The 13,626-nt window shown below is 40.0% G+C and overlaps 1 protein-coding gene across 3 annotated transcripts; it reads right to left on the reverse strand.

Annotated features, from left to right (window-relative positions):
- Positions 1–3,402: 3,402 nt before the first annotated feature.
- Positions 3,403–13,007, reverse strand: ropn1l (rhophilin associated tail protein 1-like). 3 transcript variants are annotated; one of them, XM_031850342.1, is made up of 7 exons: positions 12,541–13,007; positions 10,129–12,089; positions 9,259–9,396; positions 8,342–8,462; positions 7,454–7,615; positions 6,638–6,813; positions 3,403–4,303 (listed from the first exon to the last, which is right to left on the reverse strand). In XM_031850342.1, the coding sequence occupies exons 3-7, from the start codon at positions 9,387–9,389 to the stop codon at positions 4,192–4,194; spliced, it is 702 nt and encodes a 233-aa protein (XP_031706202.1). In that variant the 5' UTR covers positions 9,390–9,396; positions 10,129–12,089; positions 12,541–13,007; the 3' UTR covers positions 3,403–4,191. The 3 variants fall into 3 exon arrangements, 2 of the variants coding, with proteins under 2 accessions (XP_031706202.1, XP_031706201.1); XM_031850341.1 differs by having other exon boundaries at positions 9,259–12,089; XR_004212845.1 differs by having other exon boundaries at positions 4,242–4,303; positions 4,504–6,813; positions 9,259–12,089.
- Positions 13,008–13,626: the final 619 nt, after the last annotated feature.

Here is a 13,626-nt window from a genome sequence, read left to right on the forward strand (position 1 = left end):
CTCTCTCTCTCTCTCTCTCATTGTCTTGGCCGCTGGCCAGTTAAAATAATAGACATAGATCGGGCTTCATTACTTGGCACTGAACTATGGAGAGAGTTTGGCTTGTGTACATAACTAGTTACATCTCATGGAAAATTCATCTTTCATCTAGTGGGCAAAAATATAAGCGATCGTGGGGGCTCAACAGAGATCTTTTATAATCTTTTTAGAAAAAAACACGACCAGATCCTATACTACAAAATTATTTAGGCTAATAGTAACCCCAAAAATAGGGAACTAGAAAAGTCATTAGTATGCCACCTCTGTTTGACCACATGCTCTTTTGATGTTACACAAGGTAGCTTTTATATATCTGGTTGTTGTCACCACCAAAGAAAGAGATTATCATAAATTGCTGTCACTGGATGGCGTGTGTCCATCTACATCGAGAATGTGTTGCAGTTTTTTTTGTGAAGTATGCAGTTCCTAAATATTCTGCTTACAGGCAACAGACTGATTTACAGAGAATGTTCCCTTTTCTATCAGTAATTAATAACATCAATTTGCTGACACCACCTGCTGTGGAAAAGCCGAGTGCATAACAGTCCCTGTGTGTACCCATTATTATTATACCTTCATCTACCCCCTGCTGAGAGCTCGGCTCTCCTGTGGCTCTTCCATCTCTATGGTATCAGTCGCCTGCTGTTGTGGGTGACAGTCAGTGTTAGCACTTCCAGAGATATATATATCTGTGAAATGTTTTACCGTCTGGTCAAGCCACAGACACAATCACCAGAGGAGGGATGAAATAGTGCTTTCCATCTTCGGTTGACATGTTAGTGAGGTAAAATGATTTTGGTGAAGTAAGGGTTAGTGTGAAGGTTGTTAACACCATTTTTGATGTGTTGAAGCTGGCTTGTAACACACTAAATCTTGTATAGTCAAGTGTGTTATTCTGAGGCCGGTATCATCAGTATGCCCGCATCATTATTTGCATTTGCATTGGAAAACAGTTCTTTTCTTTTCACCTGTTTCACCTGAAATATTTCCTTATACTTAGTCTATACTTGTTGATGTAAAATGGGGAGACAAAATGTGTTATACCCTCTCCTATAACAGAATACAACTCAGGTAAACCACAACATATACTGTAGATATAGTTGAATCCACATCTCCTAAATAACAACAACCCACCGTTACAACCTAGTAAACATATAAATACTTTGAATAAAATATATTTAAATACTCAAAGAAACATTTTGACATAAAAATGTTCAGATTTTAAGAATTTAATGTAAAATATATAATTAAAAATCACATTTTATTGGAGTGAAAATGAAAGATTTCAGTCACTCATATTTCATTGATTTATTGATAGTGTATTCTGCATCAAAGCTGTGTCTTCCAGGGCCACTCTGTGAAATGAGCAGTCGAGCAAAGTCGCAATAAAGGCAAAAATACGCTGCCAGTAAAAAGGAAATTGGATAATATTGCTCGGTGATAAACTAGCGTTTAACAAGATACAACGGAATAACTAGAGTCAATTAAATTGCAGAAAATCAACAGAAATCTAGATGCCTCAATATTGCAAAATGGAATTGAAAACATTGCAAATAGACTGTTAACCACATTACAAGTCATGTTTCCTTTTTATATTACTCAATATTATTCCCTGTCGAATCAATTTTAGTTTTTGTATTGCTTTGTATGATGTTAAGACATATTATGACTATGAAAACACTAGTGCTCACAGTGTTTATCTGACACTCTAAGTGGGGCATTTATCTCTGGCAAAATGAAAGGAAATGATGAATTACTTAAGAAGGCTGGTGATTGAGCTGCATTAGATCTTTCACAGGTTCATTTTAGGTCCGAGGCCAGTGGCAGCGACACAGCTGACGGGACATTTGTGGTTTATTCGAGTACACTTCATGGGGGCAGATGATGCCTGCTGATATGGAGACATGATCCCAGATCTCATTTGTCCCATGTAGCCTACAATGTCCCATACTTGCTGCTGCACAGCAACATATAGTGTTATCGTAGAGTTCTGTAGTATGGCTAGTTTTGTTGCGTTCACATTGATGTACATGCATCACCTTCTATTATGTGCACATGTGAGACTTAGACATGCTGAAAAAAGCAACACCATCACTTGCAGAGTCAATTGCATTAGCTCAACGTGGGCGCAGAAGACAAATAATCACTAGAACCCTTCTGTAAATGTGTGTGTGTGTGTGTGTGTCTGTCATGTACTGGTCTATACTGGGCTCCTGATCCGTTATATATTCAAGGCTTTTTTAAACGACTATACTCAGCAAGAGCTCGGTACTCCAAAGCTGTTAGGTTTAATATTCAACCCAAAACATAAGAGCATTTTTGTGATGGATTCAATGTCTCTGTAAAAACAGGATGGAGTATTTTGTATGACTGGTGATGTCTTGTATGTCTCTTTGTTGCATGCTATTTGATAAAATACATGTTGCCATTTGGGAAGTCATCAGGACCCAACTCTAACAGCCACTTTAAATCTGCCCCTGGGTCGACCAGTGAGAAGCTCACACGCACAGGTTGCTCGGACATTGAGGCACTGTGGGACAGGCTCACTTATCAGAATGTCGACAGAGTGGTTGTGTTAAATATGTCTTTGATCATCAGCACAGAATGGATGTCCACATACTTAGCAGCAAAATGTGTCTTTTCACTGAGAAAACTAGTTCTGTGAAAGCCTCTTTATTCAAAGTTGATCATAAATACGATTCTCTACCATCGTCTTTCTTAGTATAGCTCAGAAATGCCTGCGTCCCGCCTGCACCTAATGAGCAAATTACCGTGGTCCTGGTCGGGTGGGTTTACGCAAGCTCCTGCTGTCCTTCCCCCATTCAGTCGTTTATTTACACCCCTAAAGACCACAAGCAGCCAAAACACCCCAACACACCATGGTCTCTTCTATGGCATACCTGAAGCAGGAGTACCATACAAAGATCTCCTATGAGTCTGCTCTTGACACAAGCACTGAACTGTTTAGGTTTGTGTAGGCGTGGGATGATAAAGTGAACGTGTGCCTAAAAATGTGTTGAGTGTTTTTAGAACAAGGTTTTAACGGGGCTGCTTGTATCTAGGATTTGCCTGAAAATGTTTCCACTTCATAGCAAAGGCCTAATGTAGTGATTATCAATAGCTTGATTAGAAACACTTCATATTGTTAATCAGATGACGCCAGGGCAATCAATGCGGTCTATTCATAAGCTATAGGACAACACTTACATTAATCAAGGAGAGAGAAAGGTTTGCTTCCAGTTGAAGAAATGTAATAGTCCACAAGAGGTCATTAACTCATTTTAATCAGCCACAAATGACCCTTAATTAGATTATTATTGTGAAGTGTGTTCATGTGTGTAAGAACAACTCCTGAACACAGCCTTGACAAATTAACTTTATGTATTGTTAGCATATTCCACAAATGCTGTTAGACCCTATAGGGAAATCAGTATTACTAATAAATACACAAAAAACATGATATAGAATCAAATCTATACTGTTAAGCAAATAAGACCCTTAATACACACACACACACACACACACACACGCGTAACATTATTGTAATTGTGAGGCCGAGAAATTACGCCAATTCAGAGGTGTCTTAAAATGTCAGCCCTCTAATGATACTGAAATCCCAGAATGTGTAGAAATCAGTGGAAAACTCCTCCAACTTCTCTCTTGAAGTACAAAGTGATTGTGTATTTTTTCACAAGGATTTCAGGTCTCACTCATTTATTTTATATCTGCCAATGTGTGTCACAGTGGGGATTGTGAGATCATGGTTCCATTAAGAAGATAATTGGGCTTAAAGAGAAAAATGCTTTGGGGTCGTTTGCTTGATTGACAAGTGCCTGTACTGTAATAGGCAGCACTGGAGGTTTCAGCTGGTTCATCCCACCCCAGCTATAAGATAATAGTGAGTTGTAAACCCCATATCCACGCACTAAAACATCCCTTGATGAGTTACGGGTGATGTCAGTGGCATAATATCCATGTTTCTTCAGCATATTAGTTACATCAGATCCAGTGTAGGGGCAGGCCTTTCCAGCTGAATCTCTTTTTTGGTCCCACCGACTTGCTGCATCCCGCACTCACCAAAAGATCTTTTAGGATTCGGTTCAGCTTTCAATGTTAAACATAATGGTTGATCATTTCTGTCTTTCATCGTCCTTAATCAGCTCTTGATGTTTCTCTGGTGAAGTTTGAAAGATAAGTAGGAGTTGAGTCCATATCCTCCCAATGGCTGAAGTCCAGAGGTTTTATCATCCCGCATTGGAGCTCACTAAAACAAAGCATGTTGTTAGACATCTAGGAAATATATTTGAACAGTACAATCCGAATAATACAACCCAATTGCCTAGTAAATGGTGTCAACAAAAGTGAGTACAGCTGTTGTGAATACAGTGGTAGAACTGAGTGATGAAATATCTGTGTTCTGCAACTTCAGAATACAGCATGAATCATGTTTTCCCTCATTCTTACCCTGAAACCTGTTATACAAGAGCTAACGAGAGGAACGCTAACGTGGAGCCTCCGTGTCCTCTCTCTCTTCTTCTGGCTCTTTCACACTGCTCTGCTACATTCATCGTGTCTCTGGAGATGTGCTGTTATGAGCAACACTTGAGGAAAGAATAAGGGTTGTGCAACAAGGTCCACCCCGGAGCAGAGATTGATAAGCAACAGACATCTTTGTAATGACATCATAATTCAAGTTAAAACAATGGAGCATACAGTTGTGGAGCTGTGCTGCTTGGTCATGAAAAGTGTCATCAATAAGTCATAGTATAGTATGCCATAAAAAGTCCTAAAATGTCATAGTATTGTATTCATTAAAGTATAATAAAAAAGGCATAGTATAGTAAGCCATATAAATGTCAAAAAAGTCACAGCTATATGACTTTTTTATGACTTTTGAAAAAGTCATAATAAAGTCATCATATGTCGAAAAAAGTCATAAGAATTCAGAGTTTAGTAAGTCAAAAAAGTCATGTAAAAAAAAAAGTGACATTAAAGTATGTTTACAAAGTCATACAAAATTCAGAGTGTAGTATGTGTCATACAATTGCATGTCGAAAAAAATGTATCATAAAGTACATTTTAAAAAGTCATGAAGAAGTCATGATATATATAATGTTGTGAAAATAACTGATTCTTAACCTGCATCGGTTCGAATCCCAGGTGTTATCTACAATGACTATGTTTCTCTAATATCCTGGTTTCAAATTAAAAAGCTCAAAGTGTTATATTTCAAAAACGTTCATAAAGAGTAATTGTTAGAAAAGTCATAAAAAAGTCATGGTATAGATTGTCATCAAAGATGAGGTTAGGAGTGCTGCGATAGCTCAACTGGTGGAGCGTCAGGCTCAACTCCTGGTTCGATTCTTAACCTGCATGGGTTCAAATCCCAGGTGTGATCCACATTGGATATTTCTGTCTAATATCCTACTTTGCAATTTAAAAGCTCGTATTATTATATTTCCTTAAAAAGTTCATAAAGAGTACTTGTTAGAAAAATCATAAAAAGTCATAGTATAGCATGTCGAAAAAAGTCATAGTAAAGTATGTTAAAAGAAAATCATGAAAAATTCATAGTTTAGTATGTCGAAGAAAATCATAGTCTATATGTCGAGAAAAGTCAAAGTGAAGTATGTTTAGAAAAGCCATAACAGTCATAAGTCACTGTGAATCTACAATGAATAAGTTTCTCTAATATCACATTTTCCAAATAAAAGCTTGTATTCGTCTTAGCTCAACTGGTAAAGCTCCAACTTTAATTCGTTACCTGCATGGTTCGAATCCCAGGTGTAATCCACAATGGATATTTCTGTCTAATATACTTTGCAATTTAAAAGCTCATAGTATATGTTATCATTATATTTCCAGCTTTGTGCCTCTCTTGCTGCTCATTAAAGGATTTCAACCTGACTCAAAATAGCAGCTTTTTTCTGTTGGACAATGACGAACAATAATCCACTGTGTCTGACGCTAACAACTAATGGGGCCAATTCCTAGGCAATGAAACAACAGCTGTGCTTGAAGGAGCATTAGCTTGCCCGTTTATTAATAGAACACTGTTGTTTTGTTGTTTCTATCACTTCCTTCCTGTCCGTCCATTGCTTTCCGTCTCTTCTTCCCTCACTTCCTGCTGATGGAGAAGTTGGAAACCTGAATCATGCCGCTCTGCTTGTTGCTGTCGGGCAGAGAAACCAGTCTATCAGTGCAACAGCTCTACTCAGCAGCACAAGGATTTTCACAAGAGTGAATATTACAATCTCACAGCGTCATCTGAGTCCAAGCGATCTGGCTTAGCTCTGTGTGTCTTAGCCTACCGACACGTACAGGCCGAAATGTTGTGCAAGTCCAAAGTAATCACTGCAGAAAACATATTGGCAGCATAACTTACAAGTTATTACTTGTATCTATCTCATGACTGACCATCTTCATAGACAGCATGAGATTTGACTGGAGCTGAATCCAAGGAGAACTGATTCAAATGAGACAAATGTGCTTATTGCATGTCGATGTAGTGAGGTAGGCTTCCTTTCTCTAAGCATATTGACAGCTATGAAGGTGAGGATAACGGTCATGCACACCAACACACCCACACAGCACCTACACTTGTGCCTGCAGGCTGCTCAGGAACTTATCAATGTGGTCCTGTGACATGTCCTCGTCCAGGTGAGCCAGGTAGGTGTAGAGTTTGACAAAGGTGTCGAACGGGATCCTCGCAGCACCGCCCTCCTCATCCTCCGTCAGGATCTCACAGGCAAAAGTAAGGGAACTCAAGAGGGTCTGAGAAAGTTTTTGCAGAAACACAAGAGAAGCAGACAATAGGCAGAAAGCTACGAAGACACACCCTCAGCATTCAAGGACGATCACCTCCCGTTTGAGCATCACAAGCACACACTGCAAAAATACACTTAACTTATATGCGTACACACACACACACTAACTCATGGACGGTTTCCAAAAAAAAAAACATGTAGAACATGGCTGCCCTCATGTGGTTAAAGTGTTCAACATTCTCATACACAGCAGCATCCTTTCCAAGACTACTGACACTGAGCACATTGTGTTGTTAGTGCTGAGCTGCAAAGTTCTCCGTGTGTGAAAGAATTCTCTTTAATCTGTCTCTGCTCCATCTGCTACTTTGAAACAAAATCATTTACTTAAAAGCATTGTGAAGATTCAAGTAGTCAGAGAATGATTTATCTGTGGAGTCTGGGGACCTTGATGGGCCTTGAAGTCTGGATCACAGATTTCTGGATCTAGTCTAAACACTAGAAGACTGGACTGTGAGATGAACCAAAAAAAAAAAAAAGACTCTTTCAGGGTCTCCAGCTGTGCTTGGCCTCACAGTAGGTTTTAATGCTCAAAGGGAGTGGTATAAAGTGGTGTTAGCATTTATATCTGGCCTTATATAACATCTTACCCCTCCCAGGGCACCGCAGCACAGCGCGAAAAACTCCATCCAGTCGATGTCTGAGTCAAAACTGCCCAGCAACAGCAGGTCTTCCAGCTGATCCACGGGTAGACACAGACCCTTCCATTTCTTCTGCAGGTCCTCCTTGCTGCATGTCTCACACGGGGACAGCTAGGATTGGGTGGAGGGAGTGGCAGGTGGTGGTGGTTAGATGAGGAGAAAATAAAGGAGGTTATCTAGTCTACCAGATGAATCACGAGTTATTATTCAGCATTATTTGTTGAAATAAACTGCATTATTGAACGGGGAATCAGACAGCCTTTGTCTGTCAGCAGGGTTGCCTTTACTGATGGTGACTTTCATGTAATTAGGACACAGCAAGGATATAAGGGCAGATGAGGAGTTCATTACTGCTGTGTTACTATAATGTCCACAGACAATACAATTTTGTATTCGTGGTAGATTTGTGGCCATAAAGTTAGCAGACGTTTCTTTTTTCAAACTGTAAATTAAACAGTTTTAATAACTCTGTTATACTAATATTGCTGCCATAAAGACAAGGCCTGACAAGGTAAAGACTAATGCTTAAGTGTTGTAGGAAATATTAACTATTAAGTTCTTTTAATGAACCCACCACACTTAAGATCCCAGTAGATGCCCCAGGTGAGGAGAAATAGGTTCACAATAACATTAAACTGTAATGATTCACATGGGGAAAACAGCATCACTATGCAGATGCACCAAAAAATAAAAGAAGTAAAAATGTAACCTCAACAGGACATTCAGCTTCAAAGCAGTAGAACAAACTGGAAAATACATTGTTTTTCTTCCAACAGCGACAATATGAAGATTATGTGATCATTTATTTAAGGTGTGGTCCTGCTGTAGAGGAGGCACCTGTTTGTGGAGAGTCTTGAGTAGACCAGGACTCAGCCCAGTGTCTGTCTTATGTGAGGCATTCGTCTCCAGCCTATCCTTCACAGGCAGACGCTGTCCTTTAGACAGCGCATTGAAGTATCTGAGAGGACACACACACACACACACACACACACACACACACACACATATATATATATTAATAAACATATGCTTAGCTTTACCCTGCTTGTCACTCATCTCCCCTGGTTCCTAACCATGCCAATCAACTAAAGTGATAAAAGCAGACTATGTCAAAAGATGCATAAATTGGCATTAGAATGAGGATTATCAGTTTTTAAAAAAATCATGCGTTTCAGTTTTATTCCTATTGTGCTAAAGGGAAAACTGGCTTATTTTACCTCACACTTTAAATAATTCTAAATAATAGTTTTGCAGTGAATTTCGAGGCAGCTTGACTTTGATTATCTCGAAGAAGAGACAGAGCCTGGTGTTGCTTTGATAGCATACAAACATCTTGTAACCAGGAGACATTTGATTTGTTTTTGTTTCACCATATGGCTCTCATTTCACTGTCTTTTGCTGTAAACACTGCCAAGCTACATTGGTGAATAAAATAACAGATGATAGGACTGTCCTTAGGGGTAGAAAAAAAACAAAAACACAGACGTTTTATATATAAACTCCATTTAGTACTTCTGTTTTTTTGTTGTTAGTTGGAGAAAGTCAGATAGTTTAACCGCTGCAGTGACATGGAAGCCCCTGGGATTCAATTACAGCCAATAAATGCAAAGATGAGAGCAGCACAGGTGAAAAGGGGGCCTGTGATGCTGCCTGGAGACACTGTTTATGGTGCTGTTTAAGATATCAAGATGGAAATAAATCACATGTATCCCTAACCCTCTACCAAACCACCACTGACACACATTAAATCTTACGCTGCAGACCACGGCAGCAGGTCCTTGGGCTGTGTGCGGATGGCTGCCTTGGTGAAGTCTTTGAGGATGTCTGGCAGCTGGGGAGGGATGTTGATTTGCTGGGCACAGAACATTGTGTCCGGAAGAGGCATGGCTGCACTATAAAACATTGCAATATAGTCCAATTAGCAGTGGCAGCTCGCTAGGTACTTAAAACTTTAGGCAGTGATAATAACCACACTATTAACATAAAAATGTAATAGTGGTTCTTCGGATATAATGGTGCCGTTTCAATAAGTTTGAGAGGAATATGGAGGTAAAGACCCATGAAAGCTTTTACAAAGAGATACAAGCTTGAAAATCTGCAGGTATGCAATTCCTCATTTTAATATACAGAACAGCGTGATGCATTCACACCTGTATGATACAAAAGGAGCCAGGAGACGACGCCGTTCATACGGCAAAATTTAATTCGGTAGCGTTAACGTTAGTTGAATGAGAAGAAGCCTTCAGCAAGAAAGTAAAAGGCCGAACATCATATCAGCGTTATGTCTCTGAATCCACCCGGAAGTTGTAGCATTTTACAGTAAGTTAAAAGTTGCTTAAACAAAGGACTCCGTGTTAGTTACCGTTAAGTTGACCGTATAACAGCTAACCGGAAGTTAACGTTAGTTCACTAAGCTCAAGAGCAGAGAAGTGGTAGAAATAAAGATTTCTACTTTCTGTTTTATTGTTATGAAAGCCCAATACAGCGCTATTATTGTAGGTCTCATTTGCTCGATTAAAATAAATACTAAGGCTATATCTACATACTTAACGGTCCTACAGTTGGCAAACGTTGGCATATAGTCAAAAGACATTTTGAATGAACTGTAAAAACTTTAACGTTACCTGGATTGTTGAATAATGAATGTGTGAAAAATGCAGACGGCTAAAATGTCTCACTTACACCGTCGTCGCATAGCAACAGTCTTCTTCTCGTGTTTTCTTTAGGGTAGCTGTAATGCCGCGTGAAGCGCAATATCGCCCCCTTGTGTTAGGGAAAATAGGACTGTTCCCTTTTAAACCCTGTTTGACATATAATGAATGACAATACTGAATTATTTTAACATTATTCTTTCAAACAATAAAAAAAAAACATTTTACCACTTAAGACAAATGGACTGCTTGAAAAAAACACTTAACACGAATAATGTGTCATGGAGAAGGAAAGCTTGGACTTATGTTGTTAGATAAAAGGATGAAATAGAGGACAATTCTCCATTAACTCAGAGAATGGGCCCACAACTGGTAAACCTGACAATCTGCATGGCTTAGTAAATTCTAATATAATATATATAAGTGGTCCTGTTTTATTCAGCACAACTATCAACACTTGTCTGCCATTTTACACAGGCACTACACTTTGCCAAGGAAGGTGTAAGGGATACAGGCTGTGGCAATGTTGACATAAAAGTGGTAAAAACTGGTGCAACCATGGTGAAGTCCAAACTGTCCTTCACCAGGCGACGCACATCCTGACGAACACATGACAGACACCATTCTGTGTCAACACGCACTTTTATTGAAGTGTTGCCATAAACAGGCAAAACATCCTATTGAAGATTTTATTATTAAACAGCTTCTTGAAAATACAAGTTTACACAGATTGTGATTAGAAAACAATAGTACAACTACCAGTATTTGGTAACTGAAACAGAAATGGACAATTTAAAAAAGAGCTGAATATCTCAACCACCCCCCGACACTCAGAAGAAGTCAGCAATGATAACAGACCAGAGAGACAAATTCATACTTGTGCAATAGGCACACATGCACATTCACACGATCACTGCCAGGTCATATACACCGACGAGTGCACATTCATTCTAGCACATGTAGAAGTTTGCGTAGCTAGAATCTGCTCGTAAAATCCCTTTCAGATTCAAAGTAACTATTAAACAATGATGGAAGGATGGACTTCAGCAAAACAACACCGGTTACGTGGACTAGCTAATGGACTATCCCAAGGTGCAGGTGCCCTTTTACCCCTCCCATATATCTTCTCTTTCTCCAGTTGATACAAAAATAAAACTGTGCTTCCCCAAAAGCCCACCCTGGACACTCCTGTGCCTAAAAAAATCTGGGATCAGATAACAGTCCCGCTTGACACCTTAGGCAGCGACTACACTGTTCCAAACCAACTGAACTTCTTTCCCTTCACGCCATCTCCTCCTTCCCTGGACGAGGCTGAGGCCGAGTCATCATTTGAGAGGCGTTCAAGTGCAGTTATGCGATCGACAGCAACTGCACTGTCCACCTCAAAGCACAAAAACACATCAGTCTTGTACAATATTCAGACAAAAGCAAGTCCTCACAGAAAACTGAACCATTTGTAATTGACCCCAGCTCTGTCCATGGCTGGCTTTCCCAAAAGCATTGCAGCGCTACAGATTATAGAGTCGACACAAATTCAGGTTTAAAATGATGCAAACACCATTTGAATCTTTCCATACACTCCACGGTCTACATGTATTCAGAGTGGCCGAGTATTGATTAGACCAAAGTAATACAGTCAGATTTAAGTTCGTTGTGTTGTCGTTGGATGGTGATTGATAAAACCCTTATATGCTTTTGGGAGACCAGGCCTTACCCGCCACAAACCCGTTAGTCAGCCGGTCAGTCACAGGGTTTGGGTTTTTGGTTCTATCTCTTGCCCCTTTTATTCCCAGCAGGGGGCTTCTTGAGCTGGAGGAGGGGTGCTGCGCCAAAGCCTGTAGCAGCTTGGTTAGAAACGCCAAAGGTCAGGCCGGCCGAGGGGTTGAGGCCAGGGTTACTGAAGTTAAAGCCCGAGCTGCTGCTGCTACCAAAACCTAGAAAAGCAGGAGACAGGGGACGCAGGACAAAGAAAAGAAAACATAAGAAATGTTAGAGAAAACTTAAGCAATCAAGCAAATATAGGATCAAAATAAAGGATGTCCATATGATACACAGATTCAAGTTGTGAACAGATTTTGTCCACGTGGTGTGACACCCCGCATCCCAAAACCTGTTGGCCAAACTGCCAGCAAACTTGTGTAAAAGGCTTACCACACTATCTAAAGGAGCATGCTGTCGGCAATGCCTACTTACAGCAGAGAGGAAACCAGAGAAACGTATTATACTGTATCTGTACATTGCTCTGAGTAGCTTGATACAGGAAGCTCGTCCAACCGCTTCCAATGAAATATGCTCAGAGGAACACGTGCAAACACAAGACTACTCAGGACTGTACTAAGTTTTTGGGGGGTGGGTGTGAAGGGGGTATGAACAATATGTATGTACCTGCACTCAGACTGCCTCCTGTGGGCTTACTGGTGGAGAAGGCAAAAGAAGACCCCCCAGTCCCCACCCCACCAAATCCTGGCCCACCACCAAAACCTGTGGGAGAGAGTGACATGGAAGTCAGTTTGGGCTATGCACACAGTCCACACTAGGAATGAATCTAATTCTAAGGAGCAGTGGCTTGGGAGCACACAAAGGGTGGCGTTAGCAAACATATCTGCGCCGTTCCATGTCAAATCAGAGTTTTCTGTTTACATTTTGTTCAAACCTTTATTTGAAACCAAAAAAAAAACAAAAAAAAAAAACAAATTGCAACTTTGGCCTGTCATACTTTGAATTTTGTTTATGTAAGAGCCCTTGAAATTTGGTTTGACATCCTTCAATTACTGTATTTTTATCCAGAAGTGTGAAAACATCCATATGTACAGTTGTGTGAAAAAGTGTTTGCCCCCTTCCTGATTTCTTATTTTTTTGAATGTTTGTCACACTTAAATGTTTCAGATCAAACAAATTTAAATATTAGACAAAGATAACACAAGTAAACACAAAATGCAGTTTTTAAATGAAGGTTTTTATTATTAAGGGGGAAAAAAAATCCAAACCTACATGGCCCCGTGTGAAAAAGTGATTGCCCCCCCCCCTGTTAAAACATAAATTAACTGGTTTATCACATCTTTGGAAAGCCGAGTTCAATTTCTCTAGCCACACCCAGGCCTGATTACTGCCACACCTGTTCTCAATCAAGAAATCACTTAAATAGGTCCTGCCTGACAAAGTGAGGTAGACCAAAAGATCCTCAAAAGCTAGACATCATGCTGCGATCCAAAGAAATTCAGGAACAAATGAGAAAAAGTAATTGAGATCTATCAGTCTGGAAAAGATTACAAAGCCATTTCTAAAGCTTTGGGACTCCAGCAAACCACAGTGAGAGCCATTATCCACAAATGGCAAAAACATGGAACAGTGGTGAACCTTCCCAGGAGTGGCCGGCCGACCAAAATTACCCCAAGAGCGCAGCGACGACTCATCCAAGAGGTCACAAAAGACCCCAGAACAACATCCAAAGAACTGCAGGCCTCACTTGCC

The sequence above is a fragment of the Anarrhichthys ocellatus genome, unplaced genomic scaffold, assembly GCF_004355925.1.
Source record: "Anarrhichthys ocellatus isolate YVR2014 unplaced genomic scaffold, GSC_Weel_1.0 scaffold10, whole genome shotgun sequence".
NCBI lineage: Eukaryota > Metazoa > Chordata > Actinopteri > Perciformes > Anarhichadidae > Anarrhichthys > Anarrhichthys ocellatus.

Bases quoted from the DNA above. Each gene is read 5' to 3' on its own strand.
- ropn1l (XM_031850341.1), bottom strand. From the start codon at position 9,407: ATGTTTTATAGTGCAGCCATGCCTCTTCCGGACACAATGTTCTGTGCC. The intron at 7,616-8,341 runs GTGCCTCCTCTA...ACCCAATCCTAG, and splicing joins TCAAGACTCTCCACAAACAG to CTGTCCCCGTGTGAGACATG. The intron at 4,304-6,637 runs GTAGGTGCTGTG...GCTTTGTTTTAG, and splicing joins AGCAGCCTGCAGGCACAAGT to TGAGCTCCAATGCGGGATGA.